This window comes from Gouania willdenowi, chromosome 1 (assembly GCF_900634775.1).
Source record: "Gouania willdenowi chromosome 1, fGouWil2.1, whole genome shotgun sequence".
NCBI classification, from domain to species: Eukaryota; Metazoa; Chordata; class Actinopteri; order Blenniiformes; family Gobiesocidae; genus Gouania; species Gouania willdenowi.
Window position 1 is genome coordinate 34,286,996 of NC_041044.1, and position 18,457 is coordinate 34,305,452.

General features: G+C 36.2%; 1 protein-coding gene across 3 annotated transcripts in view; it reads right to left on the reverse strand.

Annotated features, from left to right (window-relative positions):
* The window catches only part of LOC114468985 (cytoplasmic phosphatidylinositol transfer protein 1-like), a 66,778-nt gene that overhangs the window by 17,471 nt on the left and 30,850 nt on the right, over positions 1 to 18,457 (reverse strand). For all 3 annotated transcript variants that reach the window (XM_028456174.1, XM_028456185.1, XM_028456192.1), the window contains exon 2: positions 1,522 to 1,670. In XM_028456174.1, the coding sequence (XP_028311975.1) occupies positions 1,522 to 1,670 (149 nt within the window). The remainder of the gene's footprint in view (positions 1 to 1,521; positions 1,671 to 18,457) is intronic.

Below are 18,457 nucleotides of genomic sequence, written 5' to 3' on the forward strand. Positions count from 1 at the left end.
CTGTTTCATTTCACACAAGCTGGATGGTATTAAGATTTCAGCTCATTTCAAAAATAAAATATTGTTTTAATTTCAATTTCTTTAGATTATATTGAACTTTTAAGAGCAAGCATTATAGTCTTAAAGATAGGAAGGCCAAGTACTTCTGTGTAATCTTCCGAAACAATCTGGTCTTTGTTAAAAATCATTGAGTCTATTTTCCTTAATCAAGCTTTAAGCAGTGAAGTTTTAATGAAAGCTATAGCAAAAATCTATTTACACAAGTTTTTCTGAGCACGTATTAAAAATGAATTAAAAGACTTGAGCAAAATTACAAGTCACTCATCAGTGCTGCTGCCTTTGCCCTCCTCTGCAGAGCAGAGCTGCGCTGACTAAGCGAAAATTAACTCCCCCACCGTTGCAGATGCTGACACAGGTATTTTGTACTCTGGCAAATAGATTTTTCTGCCTGCTCCTTCTTTTTTCCTCGCATTAGGTTTGTCTTATACTATTGTCTTACTGTTGCTTGTTCACCTCTGTCGTACTCTGTTACATCTAGATCAGCCTCTCAGGGTAAATGATGGAGAAATTGGATGGATTGGCATTGGGATATTTTTTTGCCTTCATGGTGGCCAATACCTCTGGTTTTGCTTTGCTGAGACACTTTGACAGCAGCATAGTGTACAGTTTAGAACATCCTCAGGTCTCAGAGGCTCTCTTGATACCCGATACTTCTCACTGTCATTTGTCAGACCAAACAGACTCATGACTCAGCCAAGCCTCCGTCAAATGACACGACCTCAGGCTGTTGTCTGATTTTGAAGCCTCAGACCGTAAAACAACATGGTGTTTTATTTTGAAGGAACTGAAAGTACATAATGATGATGTTAAAGGAAAAAAAAGCACACATGACGAAGCAAGTTGAAAAGTCGTTTTTTCCTTTTGTTTTTACAAAAAAGTCAAGATATATCAATGTATTGTTTGATTAATAAACACACAGTTCAATGAAACATTGATATAATCTTAACTTTTAAAAATAAATAAAACTTTCAACTTACTCTCGTAGCCGAAGCAGCACATATCGATGACGTCATGAGTATTTTCGGTTTCTTCAAAATACGTCAGCTTGAAGCCATCTAGGCTGATGACTTAAGTCGAAAGCTGTTTTATTTATTTCTAAAGGTTAAGATAAATTGTTTCATTTAACTATGTATTTATTAATCCAACAATAACTTGATATACAGTATCTTAACTTTTTTTGCCATGTGTACTTTTTTTAATTCAAAATAAAACGCCATGTTGTGCTTTACGGCCTGAGGCCATTGAGTCCGATGATTTTGAAGCCATTTGATGGAGGTTTTGCTGAGTCATGACTCTGTTTAGTCTGACCAATGACAGTGATTTTCACAATACCTCACTCTGAGACCTGAGGACGTTCTAAAATGTACACCGTACAGCAGGCTGAATCCAAGTGTCAACATTTTGCTGAGACAGGATCACCAACGATTGACCTGCATCGTCACACGTGCACATTGGACTGACCTGTTGAGGTAGACTCGTTTCTCTGTGAACTGTCCTTGTCCGTGAGTTGGATCTTCATATGGTTGATTATGCACAACCTCCACACCCTCTCCTCGGTCACTCTGCTCATGGCTGTGTTTGCTGATCATGTAAAGCTGACCGATCCGGTACTGGAGAATGAAGCACAAACGATTGGAGAAGATGAAACACTTGTTTAAAAGCAATCAACCGACAGTTTCCTTTGAAAGAAACGTGCAGAAAAAAAATAAATGAAGAACTGAGGCAGAAAAGACTGACATTCAGTTACAATTACCACTTCAATTATCAATGTTCAATTAGAATTACAGTGATCAGCATTTTTTCCAATTACATTTTTTTATCCTCAGAAAGTCAATTAGAATTACGTTCTCAATTACTAAAGTTCAATGACAATTAAAAACAATTACTAAGCCTGAAATAAAGAAAATGACAAAATGAATGTGCACTGCTCTCCAAGAATGAGGAATGACATGACACTATAAATATATCATATATGTATATAAATCAGCTGGAAAATACATTAATAACAGATATCTATGAAAATATTGGTATTAATATTTTTGGTGTGGGCATCTGAGCCTTTTTTCTGTCAGTATCCCTCTAAATTTATATATGTATATATTTTAAATGGTAAAATATGGGAACACTTGATATGAAATATATTTTAATAATTGTTAACTGCGTGTGAGTAAAACTATACATAGAACTGTAACATGGTTCCCAGTTTAGCAGTAAATTATAATTGACAATTTTTATAGAATTTTTACGACAATTATTGAATGAATGCATGTTTTTATTTCCGTTTAAAAAATTTTTTTTAAATAATAATAATTTAAATCATGTTTTTACAACAAAATTTGTTGAAAAAGCAACCAAAAAAGAAATAGGCTGAAGCCCCAAGGCTCATTTTTGCCTATCCTGTACCATCATAGGATTAACTAAATAATTCACAATAAAAAAAATAAATAAATAAATAAATAAATCAGATTTCAATTTAAAAAAACAGAACATAATCATGTGCTCATCCGATTTTAAGTGGAAATGTTGTTGAAAAGCATGCGAGCAACCAAGAACAGATGTTCCCCGATGTACAACATCTGCAGAATAGCTGAAAATTATGCATTGAGAGGTTGAAAGGACCCGTTATTTTAACCGATTAACCAAAGCAATCATTGTCAAGTGCTACTCACAGCGTCCCTTTCCCGGGCTCGTCACTGCAGGACCGATCATTAGCTACATGATGCAGCTCGGATGAAGAGGCCCGCACTTTCCTCATCTTTATTTGATTTGTCTGATGACAAGGCTATTTGATTTGCTGGAGCACATTCATTATTGCCAATAACCCGGAGTGCCTTGTCGTCATCAGCCTAATATTAGAGCGCTCTGGTCAAGGTCACAGTAACCAAATTCACAAATTAAGTATAGTGACACTTTATGAAGGCCATACATTCTCTACATTGACCTTTTATACTTTTTTTTTTTTTTCTTTACTTCAAGCCACATCTTTAGCATCTTAAAATATGATTTGAAGGATTCGTAATGGCCAAGGTTCAACCTTATATATGCATAGAAAAAGATGAATTCATTATTCATTTTAATTGACAAAATACTTTCTTCTAAATAGTTCAACCCTATTTCAGTTTCCTATGGAAATAGCCACATATTTCAACTAGTGCTGGGCGATATGAACCAGTCGTCACATCTCAATATTTTTCTCAAAATGGCGATATATACGATATAAATCTCGATATTTTTAATTCAAATATATTCTTACCAGAAATACAATTTGGGTTACATTTGCTGACGTGTATTGCCACACAGGCCCATTTATTAACTAACAGCAGCACAATATGTGCCACTTTAGTCTTTTTCTCCTCTAAGGGACAGCATGTGTGAGTGAGTTCTGTAGTGTGGCTTGTTTAGATGAAGGTCTGGGTTAGGACGCACTCCGCAATTCATCCAACTTTTTTTTATGCTGTTCTGAAAAGTAGCAACTCCTAAAATAAGTATTTTAATACAAATTTAGCAAAAAAATAAATATCTCAAAATAGGCTATATTGTAATTTTTCTATAAATAGAAAACTCAATACATCTTAAATCTCAATACACATATGTAAATAACGTAAAGCAAAGGTAGGCAACTTATAACAGCGGGGCCACGTAAATGTGTTTGATCGGAGGGCCACGTGTTCAACATTCATGTAAAATGTGGGCTAACAGTAAACAGACACACAAAATGACAGAAAAACACATAAAATGACTGTCATTTTGCATTTTTTGGAGCAATTTGTGTGTTTTTGTTGTCGTTTTGCAAAATAATTTGACATTTTCCTCTTGTTTGTGTACTTTAGTCATTTTCTGTAATTTTCTTTATTTTTCCACAAGTAATTTTGTGTGCTACTCATTTTGCTCATTTTTGCAGTAGTTTTAGGTGTTTTTGGAGTATTTTCTGTGTTTTTCTCGTCTTTTACTGCATTTTCATGCAATGTCGTAATTCTATGTATTTTTTAATGTATTGTTACTTTTGTTTTGTGTATTTTTATCTCATTTTGTCCATTTACTTTGGGGGACGCATAAAATTAGACCAAGGGCCCCGTGTGGCCCCTGGGCCGCCAGTTGCTCATGACTGACATAAGGTGTAAAAAATTTCACAAATATGGCAGTTTGAAAGTTTTTTTTTTTAATCATTTTGCATCAGCAATTATAGGTGTAAGGAGCAGCTGAAACAGTGAAACAAAGACCGTTAACATGCTTAGAGTTCATCTGAAATTAATCAGTGTCACACATGAGAAGGATGGCTGAATTTAAACAAAATGGAATAAAGCTTTATGCAAGTAATCCAACCTTGAGACTAATGGATACATTTGGGCTTATGTGTTGAATTTGTCAAGCACTGTTTTGACAAAAAAGAAAAAAAGTCAATAACCTAAATGGATTCCTGGTGTTTTTAGGAAACAATATGACTCGACCAGTTTTCAGCTATTTATGCATCAGCCCCGAGCATTATGAATGAATGACATAGCTGTGTTAAAGTGGATCAATCGATATGTGGTCTATCTGAGCTCCCTTTGCAATCAATAATGCTACAGTCCAGTCATCAAGAAAGGTTGAGGGGGAGAAAGAAAGAGGAGTATAAACAGGGGTTGGCATTCTTCTAAGGCCTGTAAAGCTGCAGTGCTGAGGCAAATGAAAAGGCAGGATATTAAGTAGGAAAAATAAAATAAAAATATGGGTAGAAAGATGGAAAGAAACAAAAAAAGATAAACAGTAAAGGGGCAAGTAAAAAAGTGAAAGGGAAAGCAGGAGGAAAGACACAGAAATGTTGCATTATTTTATACATAATGCTTTCATGTCAGCTTATTGAAATATAGGACTGCATATAAAAAAACACTAAAAAGCATCAAGTTACTGCAAGTCTAGTGTTACGTTTCATAAATGGGTCTTGTAAATTAGATTTTGTTTAAAGTGTAACATTTCCATCTTAGTGCCAGGGGACTGTTGAATGGGATTCAGGGTTGGGCTTAGGGCTGCACGATGATGGCCAAAATGACAGTCACGATTATTTTTTATTAATATTGTAATCACGATTATAATCACAATTCTTTATGATATTTGGGAAAAGCTTTCAAATGTTTTTTTTTTTTTTTTAATTAACCCAATAATTTAAAATGTACTAAAGGCATTTGATAATTAACTTGTGGAATCATGTTACAGCTCTATTGCTTACACATATATGTAGTGAATTATCAAAACTCATTTCAAATCAAGTTACCCCCTCAGTTCTCTTGACGCCCACACCAAAAATATTAATACCAATATTTTCATGGGAAAAGAAGCCTAACAAGGTAACCAAGAGATGAGAAACCAGCGACCCTCTAGTTCCCAACCCAGGTCCCTACACACTGAGCTACTGCCGCCCAGTACTGGTATTAAAGCGAAAGTAAACAGGAGAATAAACAAAACAAGGGTGCGCACTAGGGCTATTGAGGTTTTGACGACAGCAATAATGTAACCTCAAGAGGCTCAGGTTTTTTTCTCTGGCGTTTGAGTGATGTTCACCAATCAGAACGGTGGAGCCTTGTGATCTCAGGTTCAGCAGGAACAGATAAAAAGGTCTGAGTTTCCATAAAGCAGATATTTGTGTTTAGACAGACACTGTGAATCCTCCAGAAGAGGGCGCTGTCCACATATAACCAAATATTTTTGAAAGTAGATTAATGCGTTTTGTTCTAATGTGGGGTAAATTGAGCAAGAATATGTTGTTTGACAGTCTAAGTCTAAGTAACACGACTTCCTTTACTCATCATTTGAGCAGTTTATGCATTTAACTGTATCAAATTTAAAAATCTCAAATCAAATCACAATATTGGTCTGAAAAATCTTAATTAGGTTTTTAGTCAGTCGTACAGCCCTAGCGCACACATACACTAACAGCAGACGCTGTTCCCTTTTTCAGAGCCAGTAGACTGTGGAAGAAGTCCGGCGCTCAACCGCTCCGCTCCAACAGAGATATTTTTGCCGTTAGCTTACAGGTTTTGGCCTTTGTGCACAAATGTGAGCCGTGTCATGCAAAGCAAACAACTCTTTGCTGTAAATGAGAGATAAAACACTGCAATGGGTGCATCTACAAAAAGTTTCATCGCGACAATGACGTCATTGATTGGATAGGCGAATGAAAACATTACAGTCGATCACGTTAATTAGTTACATGGATAATTGAAGAGGTAATTATAATGGAAAAATGTAATCAACTACAACCCTGATGGTAGTACACACTAAAAGTTTTTAAAAATAAAAATAAAAAGTCAGATGGGCGGATCTAGTCGCCAACTCCAAAACTTAATAAGGCCAATAAGGATTCCAATGTGAAAAAATATTTTTTCCGCTAATTGATCTTGATAAAGTCAAAGACTATTCTTAATGTAAACTAATCTGATCCGTCTTCCTGTGACTTAACCCAATACGTGTCATCCTCCGAGTTAGTGCTAATGTGGAACACGGTGCTGACCAGCTGAGGCACACAGCCAGAGCGCACGTCTGGCCTCGCATCTCATCCCTCACCCAACGGTTATTGCTCATATCGTCACACACGTGGACTGATAGAACATGACAACTTTTACAGACATAATTCAATATGGGAGACATAAAGCTAATAATTCCCTGTGACTACGACGTGAATCGTGACTAGAGGTGAAACAAACTAAAAGAAGTTAACAAATTTAGGCAAAATGACAACAAAAACCTAGACAATTTGGCAATAGAATGCAGTTAGTATAGTTTTCCTTACATGTTTCATTTTGTCTGTCAGTTTTGGGTATCTAGTTTTATTGTATCAGAAAAACCTCACGATAATCTTTGGTGAGACACACCTGATTTCAATACCTTAATGGAAAATTGTGACAACTTTAAAGCCACAAAGAAAGCATGCTCAATGAATGAATCAGTTACAGAATAAAAGAAACCAGACGATGAACTAAACTCAGATGGAGGGAAGATGCATGGTAGGAATCTATTCTAATCCTTGCTAGCTAACACAGGGACTGTAAATCCCCTGAAACTTGAGAGGATGCAATCAAACCATTAGTCTGTTCCTCTGGTGAGAAAAAAACAACCTCCAAACTCACTAGGGCATTCTACACCAACACACATATATATAAGAAGGCGGCAATGTGCCGATACGCCAAGTTGCCAACTTTGGATACAAATTAGGATATTTGCCCAGAATACAGCAGATTGTGATCAATTAAAAAAACAATGGCCACAAATGCATGTTATTTTTTTTAATTCGGATATAATTATTCATAATTAAGTTATTCGGAATTGTTCTGATTCGTGTTTACATGGAAATAGTCATTCCAAATTGAGGTTTACATGGAAAACAGGTTTATCGGCTTTATTCAATTCGGCTTTAGATCTGGGGGTTGGGAAGCATTCTGATTGGACGGGGGAAAACACAGAACAAATCTTTTACTTTCAGCTACAACATAGAAGACCACATATCAAGTACTGATTTCACTTTTACTTAGATTGTAGTTTTGCAACAGCAGCTTGACAATAACCATCGGTTTCACTTTTGTTAGCTGAGCAGGAGAAGGAGATAGGAACTAACTGGCGGTAAATAAAGCCTAGTAAAATTACGGAAAATAATAAACGGGAATAAAAATTTGCTCTCTGGTAAAGATAGTAGCTCTAACAACCGGTACAATGATAAATTTGCTGATATTACAGCCCGTCTTCATCTCCGGTATGTCTCTGAAATGTTTCCGGATGTTAGTATCACCCGTCCCGGTGCAGGGCTTCATGTGCCAGATGAAGCCCACTTCGCTTGCCGATGTCCGTGTAATATTTACGCATTTTTTTTTTTTTTTTTATTAATCTTTTTCATTTGGGAATACAATGGTATACAAAAAATTATACATAATACACATATTTCCCATCATTTTTTTCTTTTACAATGAACATAAAACTCAAGGCCCTGAAACAAAAGCCATACAACAAGAACAGTGTCTCTGACAGGAAATATAATAGTAATGTATATAAATTAATACAATAGAAAAAAAAAAAAAAAACAAAACAAAAAAAAATAAATAAATAAATAAAATCAAAATACAAATTTGACATAAATTAACCCAAGTGAAGTCTCACGTCCAAGTGGTTAACTGTGATGAATGGTTGATTGGGTTACAAGAATGCAGAAAACCGTGGCATTTGTATTGGTAACCTTCACGAATAATGCTAATAAAACAATAATAAAGAAAAAAAAAAAGGGGGAGGTGCGGTGGGTACTGGCATCATGTAGGGGAGTCAGTCAGGGGGCAAGGTTTTCAAAGAGTTAAAGTAGTCCGTGAAAGGTTTCCATTTACGAACAAACGTCACCCTTCACAGAGAACATTATCTTTTCAGATTTAACAAAATATATAACATCTCTAAGCCAGCAGGCAATTGAAGGTGGTTTTGGGAATTTCCAAAGGAATAAAATACATTGTCTTGTTAACAGAGATGTAAAGGACAATATATCTGACTGTAGGCGGTTTAGATTAGAAGAATCAACAGAAAGGCCAAATATAGCAAGGAAGGGACCCATTTGAATGCATTTTCCCAGAACTTGTGACATAATTGTGGAGTAGTCGTTCCAGAATTTCTGTAAGCTCGGACATGAAAAGAACATATGGCTTAGAGTACAGGAGGTAGCCTGACATTTGTCACATTGATCTGTAACATTAGGGTATATTCGGGATAACCGAGATTTTGATAAATGAACGCTGTGCAGAACTTTAAATTGTACTAATCCCAGCCTAGCACAGGGTGTGCTCAAACGTATATTATTGATGGCCTTATCCCACAACCGATCTGTAAACTGAACACCCAACTCCTGTTCCCAAGCAATGCGAGGTTTGGAACCCGAGTGGCCATCAATTGACAATAACTGGAAGTATATTTTAGATATGAAAGCTTTCCGGCTGGGTTCGCATTTTTATGCTTCTGTCCATCCACTCTTTTTATATTTCCATGTCTTGTAAGATTCTTATCAAATAAATAGTCAGGACTTGAGTCAAGGCCCCCATCTTGGATTATGTCATCTCCCGTGCATCATCGAAACTGGACGAGTATGCGCAGAACGACCGGAATTAACCTAAAATGGATTTAAGCATTTGAAAGATCGAGTAATTATTTAACTCAGAAGTCCAACCTGAATAAACCAGCCACCTAATTCAGATTTAGGTTTAATTCGGAATTAAGTGTTTACAAGGTCAGTTTAAGGAGGATTTAACTTTCATTCTGAATTAAAGGGGAAGTTAAGCTCTATTGCTAATGTGGCCAATATCAGTCACTCTCCTAAGATTATGGTGTGTGTGTGTGTGTGTGTGTGTGTGTGTGTGTGTGTGTGTTGGTTTTTCTACCCTGGTGGGGTCCACCTCCTGAAATATCACTCACGCCGTGGGGACCGATTTTCCCCGTGGGGACCGAAAATTAAGGTTTCAAGTGATTTGTGTGTTCCCTTAAATTTTTCATGATTTTAGAAGTTAAAATCAGATCTGTATGACCTTCAGAAAGGGTGGATCCCATAAGACACCATTCTGTCATTGGTCCTCAGGGTGTGATAAAAACGGGTGTGTGTGTGTGTGTGTGTGTGTGTGTGTGTGTGTGTGTGTGTATCAGTGTAGAGTGGAGTTGCTTAGTGTAGGAGGGCAGGGGAATTGTTTGCATTGCACAGAGAGGTTGTGAATGAGGTTGAGAGCGCGAGTGTGAACACAACTCAAATAAAAAAGGTCACGATGGGTGACGGCAGCTTTGATGGGAATCCCTGCTGGGTTGGTGTGTCTCTGCGTGCGTGCGTGCGCGTGTGTGTGTGTAGCAGGGCTCATCAAAGCTATTTTTAACCCAACAGGTTGAATTCTTACTTCAGTTGAGCCAGCTCTGCACTGCATTTTCCGTAACATCTTCCCTTTGTTTTTATATCCTTTTCTCTCTTTTTTTACACAATTATACGTAAGTTTATGATGACAGTTTTTACCTAAAAATAAAAACAAACAGACTTGCTTTAAGTCAGGATATCTCCCAGAAAACTTGCTAAACCTGGTGGTAGAGAAGCCCATCGGCGGCTCATCATGTTTATGTAAAAAAATTAATTTCAAAGTTGACAGGAACTTAGAAATTTTGTGTTTTCTATTTTGTGTTATTATAAGCCACTTATTAACGATACTTCAACATAGAGTTACAAAAAGGCACAATTTTTTAACGTTTTAACAAACAAAAAATACAATTAAAAAAAAAAATCTCAATTATTTTTACTAAATCCTAGTGAATCTTATTTTCATAATAGTTATTTCAGTGTACTGTATATACATTATTGGTTACTTTTGCTTGCTGCCATCACAATACTTAGAGTCTAGGGCTGCAACTAAAGACTATTTTATTAGTCGACTAGTCATCGATTATTTAAAATGATTAATCAACTGATCGAATGGCAAATCGTACAATTGTTTGCTCTATGTTGCTATAATCCTAAATTTGGCTTGGGGCAAATTACAATAAATAAAACATGTTTGTGCATATGGGTCACTCCATTAGTGTTAGTGTTTTTACTTTATCCTTCGACAAAAGTGTTCAATCTGACCATAAGTACATCTGTGGCCCTTTGTGGTTTAAGGACAGTAAGTCGTGTACTTTTTACTAGTCTTTTCCTTTCATGAAGTGGTGAGAAGGTGGGATGAGCCACTCTCAGAAAAAACAACATTCAGCTCCATCCACAGCTTGGAAAAGACAGTTAAACCGTTAAAAAAAAAAAAAAAAAAAAAAACTATTTAAAATAATTAAACAAGAGATGCTTAGCCTGGCGAGGGGGGGGCAAGAAAAGCCTGGCGGCCCACCAGGCCTATGAAGTAAGTACTGGGGGAAACCCTGCTTCAAGCAATATGTTGTTTTGAAGTTGCCTTTTGTTTATTACAAATTCAATTCAATTAACTTTATTTTTTCATTCGGAAATTCCTTTGTAACAGAGTGTAAGCGCTATGAACAGAATATAATGCTGTTAAGACCACATACACACGACACATTTCACATACCATAAATGGCAGATAAAAAGCTCTTAAAAAAAAAAAAAAAAAAGTAGCTTCGTAAAAAGCTGCAACATGCAGGATACATTATTTGAGGTGATTAAAAAGGTTTGGTTAAGATGCTTTTAATAGGGCACATTTCTGTAATCCATGCAATACTCAAATAAAATAACAAGCAAATCTGTTGAACAGAAGGAAGGAAGAAGCTAAGCAAATTCCAGCTCCAGGTGCTTTAAGCTAAGCTGCTGCCTCTCACGGATTATGCCTACGCTCCGTCTCATTTCAGTGTTAATACCTGTAGGGTCCATAGGGAAAAAAACGTCAGGTATTCATTAAAGTGCATCTTATCACAGCTTGCCAAGCAAGAACAACTGTTGGCTTCCTCAGTGCACTAATTAAAGTTCATACCAGACTCTACCCACTGAAATAAAGCACAGCAATCAATTAAAGCAGAACAAAGGAACTTTTTCACCTTAATGAATCCTACCCGTATTCCTCAGAGGGTAATACAAGTGTTTACGGGGTCTTTTATCTCCCCCTGTTGTCTCTGGCCAGAAAACTACGATTGCAACTTTCCCTGCCTCCGGACCAGTTCCAGTCTTGCAGCTCTGTTCTCGTGGCAAGTGGTACTGCTTTACGACAGCCCAATACACACTAATGCTAGACTGATGACCAGCCCCGTGGCTGCTCACGGTCGTCTACAAATTAACTTTTCTTAAACTTATATCATGGTGGAGACAGCAAAAAAAAGGCAAAGAAGACCTTTGTCCGTTAAAAAAAAATGTGAATTGGACCAACAGAGGGCTCAAACACAAATTAACTTAGGGAAGGCATATTGATAGTACCCACCTCTTCAGATATGATATCCTTCTTCTACCGTCCTGGGGTAGCAAAAGTGAGCATGTACCTGTGGGGTGGGGCAGGTGGTGGGGGGGTGCAGAGTTTTTACAACAGTAACATAACCAAAGGGACCTTTAGGGGGAGCGCTAAGCGCAAGTTACTTAGTTCTGCTTTAAGATTACTAGAGAGGACTCGCTGTGCTGTAACTAACTTTTCTGTTAAAAAACACCTGTTCCTCTATTACAGAAACATTGATTTAAAAAACAAAAAACAAAAAACTAAAACTTAGTCTTAGGTCAGGTACAGGTCAGTACAAAACCCCATATCTGATGCCACACAGCTGAACAATGCAAGACAAATGCGATCACACAAAGTGAACACAATTTAAAAATATTGAAGCGTACACGAACAGAAATATGTTGTTGCTCAGGCAACCAAAAGAGAGAAGCTAATTATAGTTCTGCCAGTAAACTCTGGGACACTCAAAAGATGTGATATTTTTTGACATTGAACATCATGATTAAATGTGAATTTAATGAGCGTTTGCTCTATATGTTAGAGATGGTTTTTACTTAGGCATGAGCAGTAATTTACCTATGTCTGATGTTTATAGTAGAATAATCACTTGTTTCCAATTTGAAACATGAACAACAGGGAACGTGTGGGTAATGAGATCTTTGGCAAAGTAAATACACACTACTTGTCATTGCAATTCTCACAGGAATGAAGCAATGTAGGGCAGGTGACATTGTTTTGCAGTTGCAAAATGGGAATTTAAATAATGTACAAATGGTCACAGTATAATAATTTAAGTATTTTATGTATGTTGGAAACAAAAAGATAACTCTTTTGAAAAACAAAAACAAAAAAAAACATACAGAACCTAGAAAGCATTTAAATTACACCCCAATATACGAACCAGGTGGGGGAAAAATCTCATCAAATGCTGAGAATTGTTGGAATTACCTTAAAACAAAGTTAAGTTATGCATTGTATTACATTGTACAGGATTTCCAGTGATTTCCAGTTTTGACTTCTATCATGAAATCACCAACAAGTTTATTTGCTTTGTGTGGAATAGGACCAAAGCCAAAATGTCTTGAAGAGACACTTTCTACAAGTTTACTCGCTGTTTTTATACAATGATTACATTGCACCAGGAAGGAGATGATTTACACAAATTTCAATGCCATTGCACTTGAATGGATATTTCAACTTCATTAGAATGCCAAATTGTGAATTTTTCTGAAGATGTACTGTTAAAAGTATTTTAAAACGAAACTGATTCGCAATTTAAAAAAAAAAAGAAAAAGAAAAAGTGTGCTTTTATACAAGAAAGTACCGCAAGTTTATTTTCCCAAACTCACCTGCTTTCCAGAGTTTTAGCCCTCTGAAAAGTCACTTTCTGAGCAGTTCTATAAACAGGCTGTTTTGCGGCCTACTTGTGCATATTCATGAGTAACCCTGTCTATAGACTCATACTTCATGCCTCGCTCAGCAGCAGCAGCTCAGAGAGCAGGATTAGTGAGAATTTCTCTGAGACGCAGAGAGGAAGCCCAATCATACTTTGGGGGTGTTTTTGATAAAGAATTTACATTGTAACAAGGTTACAAGCTCAAAAAAGGTGATTTAGCATGATATAGGCTCTTTAAAATAAGGAAGGAAACTAAATAAAAACATAACTGCAAGGTTCAAAAGAAGGTCCATGCAATGCATTTCAGTATTTTTCTTTAATTCAAATGTATAGCTTTTAATCTCCCTTAACTTTACACCTTCAAATTTACAACCCTGGAAGACTACTTAAGTTCTCCCCGTCCTTAAGATACTATCACTCCCGCAATTCACATCTTAAAGTTCCACAGGACTTTTAGATTTTAATTGAATGAATAGTGTATAATAATGCCACCTGCTAGTGGGTGGGTTGTATTAGCAGCAATGGAACATTTTGTTCCTAAAGTTGATTTGTTGGATGACAAAAACATGAGCTAAAAAAACATTTAGGAAGATTTAAGAGAGGCCAAATGATGTTGGCTGGACAAGTAGTTACTACAGGATAATGAAAACTCTTGCTTCTGTTGGGTTTTGCTTGCCTGTCGGGGTCAGTATGAACCTCAGTGGTCTAAGACGTAAAAGCCTCATTACTGCACAGTGAAGGCTGGCTTTTGTAGTTCGACTGTGCTGGATGTGATATAATGATGGCATAATAAATTGTACATAAAAGGACAAGGCCATGTAGCCGCACTAACCACAGTTTTATGCTAAAAGAACCATTAGCAGGCATGTGGGCATTGGAACCGGACCATCTAGCTAAAAAAAAAGCAAAAGGAGAAAGAAATGTCTTAGGCTGATGTATCACTTAGTTCAGGTATGCATAATTTGCTTGATATACAGCAGAAAAAAGGAAGAGTTTGAGGTCAGTAACTAAATATCAGATGTGTGGCACAGCCTTAAATGTCCAATAAGACTAAAATTTGACAAAACATTGCAGTGATTAATGTAAAATAGAATAAATATTCAAAGCAGAGTTTATATTTCCAACTCCTATGTGGTATACGAAGAACCATCTACCAATCTAAACAAAATATGGGCCTAAAGATGAAAATACTCTGCAAAATCTTTGTTCCATAACTGCCTGGCTAGAGAGCAGTGTAAAGACATCAAAAGAGAAAAACAAAATCGTAATGGGGCCTCAACATTTGAAGCTATGAAAAGAGCTCAGCTGGCAGTTTACCAACATGGGAAATGGAGCATTTCTAAATCGGCCAACATCTCATTCATTTAATCTTTTGAAACATTGCAGTTTCCTGGAAAATATAGTGACTTTTTCCTTGCACTGCAAATTGCAGCCAGGGTAATGCCAATTGCCATGGAAATTGTAACAATTAAAGTTCAAAGTTGAGGGAGAAATAACAAAGGAGGCCTAAAACCAGAGCAGGGATTTAGAATAAGCATCTACTCTTTGTAGAACGACGGTATTGAGTAACAAAAACTTGGAGTACCCAATTTAGCAAAGGCTAGCCACAGTATGTGAGGAGTGTTGAAAAAAAAAAAAAAAAAAAAAAAAACAGTGCTTTAAAAATGTCTTCTATTCACTAAGCCTGGTCAATATATCAAGATTCAAGCTATATGGAGATTTTTAATTTGGTGAAAATTACAATTTCGCCCATAGCGGTACATTTTTATTTATTAGCTTATTTTGGAATAAAACACTCATTTTAGGAGTTGCTACTTTCTTTACTTCTCAGAACAACATGAAAAGCACAGTTACATGGATTGATTAGTGTATCCTAACCTAGACCTTCCCCTAAACAATCCACACTATAGAACTCACTCACACATGCTGTCCCTTGGTAGAGAAAAAACAAAAGTGACATGTTGTGCAGCCGTTTGTTAATAAATGTGTGTGTGCAGCATTTTGCATCAGATTATTTAACCCAGAATTGCTTTTCTGGCAAGATTTTATTGAGTTAAAAATAGAGATTTATATCTTATATCGTCATTTTGAGAAAAAGTATTGAGATAGGAGTTTTGGTCCATATTGCCCAGCCCTACTATTCACCCTTTTCAGTTTCTTATTACTTGTTGTTGCCTTAATCAAATAGATTACTGACTTATAACAGCATTTAAATTACAATCCAACTATAGCAATAATAATTTTACCAAAAACCAACAGCATGTTTATTCAACACAAGCACATATGTCATCTTCAGGGATTACAGTCAGCTATTATAGCACAATGACAACTTCAGTCAACAGTTATTGCTGTGCTCTGCTATTAATGACAGGTTAGTCTAACCACGGCAGAGTTTTTGCAGCAGGCCAACACAGAACTGGACTGTTATTAAGGCAGTAATGGCTCCACCCTCATACACTAATGGAGCTCTCTTATTGATTGTGCATGAAAGTGGCTCCCCAGGGCAGACTATGGTGAGTATGTGACTAAGAAAGTTAAAAAGGAAAACTTTGCATGTGGTAGAAAAAACAATGTTATGTAACATCTCCCTGCACCAGGTTCAAAAGCAAGCTGATGCGACACGGATATTTCTGTGAATTGATGTTCCTCTGAGAATCTGCGGGATAATAAAAAGCACTTGTGCCCCCGACACACTGCTGAGACGCAGAACCTAATGCATTATTTAGATGTTTTGACTCCAACAGTCACATGCCACTGGGACATTGTGTGGTCTTTAAGAATAGAATGTGACCACAATCAGTCATACTGGGTGAAAAAAAGAAAGTGATGAAAGTTCATTAAAATGTTTTAACTTTACCCATATTTGCAATTAAAGTTGTTTCAGCCAGGTCGGGGTCAATTACATTTTTCATTTACAATTACGTTTCTGATTACCAATGTCCATTTACAACTCAATTACAGCGACCAGCACTTTTTCCAATTACAATTATTTTTGTCCTATTATGACTAAATTCACAATCATTGAGCCTGAAATACATAACCTAATAAAAGTTCACCTTATTTTAAATTTACATTAGCATCTCTTGTCTTCAATCAGCTTTAAAATACACCAAAAACAAAATATCTATCATCTAATTTATTTCCTACCTATTGGTCACATTGTTAGACTTCCTAATCAATGGAAATATAAGTTTTAATATTTTTGGTGTTGGCGTCTCAGCCTTTTTTATGTCAGTACACCCCTCGCTTTATATATTATTTTTAAATGGTAAAATGTGGGTAAGCTTGATATGAAACATTTTAATAATTAACTATATATGTGTAGATCTGTACATGGAACTGTAACATGGTTCCCCAGGTTTGCATTAAATTATAATTGACAATATTTAAAGAATTTTCATTGCACTTAAAATTATAAAGTCATTAATCTGAAGTCAATTAAAATTTAATTACAAATACGACAGCAACAGATTTTTGAAATTACAATTACACATTATTATCAACCCTGGTTTCAGCATTTATTATTAAACTAACAATGGGTGCTGCTTGCCGACATCCCCCCCCAATTACAAATCAATTGTAAATGTTAGATACCTTCTAAGAGCAGAGGTTATTGTGGTGTAGAATTTACTGGAAGTGTCCCACTGTGATAGAGTCCATTAGTGCGGCTGAAGAGACTTGGTAGAACAAATGAAAGCTGGGATTGATCCGAGATAGAGTAGAATGCATATTTTACAGTAAGCTGCAAAAGGCACTTGATTTTGCGTCAAAACAAATAGCGTTTTTTAGGTTTGCAGATAACTGAAGTAGGGCTGGGCGATATATCGAATATACTCGATATATCGCAGCTTGTAGTCTTTGCGGTGTTGAAAATGACCATACCGATAAACTCGCGGACTTTTTTTTTTTTTTTTTTTTTAAATATCTTAGTGGCATTATGCACAAAAGGTGCACTTAAATTTAGTGTTGTTTTGAAATGTCATCTTAATGACAACATGCACAAAAGGGCACTATTTGTTTTAAAATATTGTAGTGGCATTATGTACAAAAAGTGCACTTTAATTTTGTGTTTTGAAATGCCATGTGAGTTGCATCCTGCACTAATGTCTTGTTTTGAAATGTCTCTGTGACAATTTTGCACAGAACGTGCACTTTCTGTTGACAATTTTATGTTTGAGCCACTCACTGTTTAATAAATACAGTTATGTCAACTTTGACTTAGTTGTGATATCCCCTTTTTTGCATGAAAGTTTAAAATTGGCATATATTAATGCAGTATGATCAAGAATGTTTTAATGTAGACATATAGAATCATCATACTGGTGTGATTTTGTGCATCAAAGTGTTAATTCAAGGGTAATGCAAAATATCGAGATATATATCGTGTATCGTGACATGGCCTAAAAATATCGCGGTATTTATAGAAGGCCATATCGCCCAGCCCTAAACTGAAGGACTGAGTGTTTGTGTCTGAAAGCCATTTGTAGGTGTGTTTGTGTTAGGAGGCCAGCATTGATGGAAAGCACGAGCCAGTCACTAGAGTTATTAGGTGTTAAGGACAGAATTGCAGCCAGGACAAGACTTTCCAGTTCTTGTAAATCATAAGACGTATATTATCGCCTAATGGTTTGGTCTTTAGTCAATGGTAACAGCAGCCTGGATGCATCTCTGCTCAGGAAAGTTAGAGTTTAGTGTCCAAATGTTGAAATAGTACAATAATCCTATTTCACCTAATAATGAAGGTATAAAAAAATAATAATACCAATAAGGAACATAAAACAAATGTACACGAAAACAGAGTGTAAAACAATGGAAACTAGGGATGAACTGGTTGGATACTGGGCTAATAGTCGTACTGGTCAAAGTTTACCAATACCCATTGCATGTAATTTTCAGTCATTTCTGTTGTAGCTTTGTTCAGGGACACATTGTAAGCTCACTGAAATTTTGTGAGAGTCGAACGTGGACAAAAAATTAATGTGTTGTCAGACTGAAAGTTCGAGAAAATGCCAAAGATCATTTTGGAAAGCATGCAATAGTTTCACAGAAAAGGTTTGTTTTTTACTAAAAATGTCAGTTTTATAGTAATTTTTCAATATATGTTTTA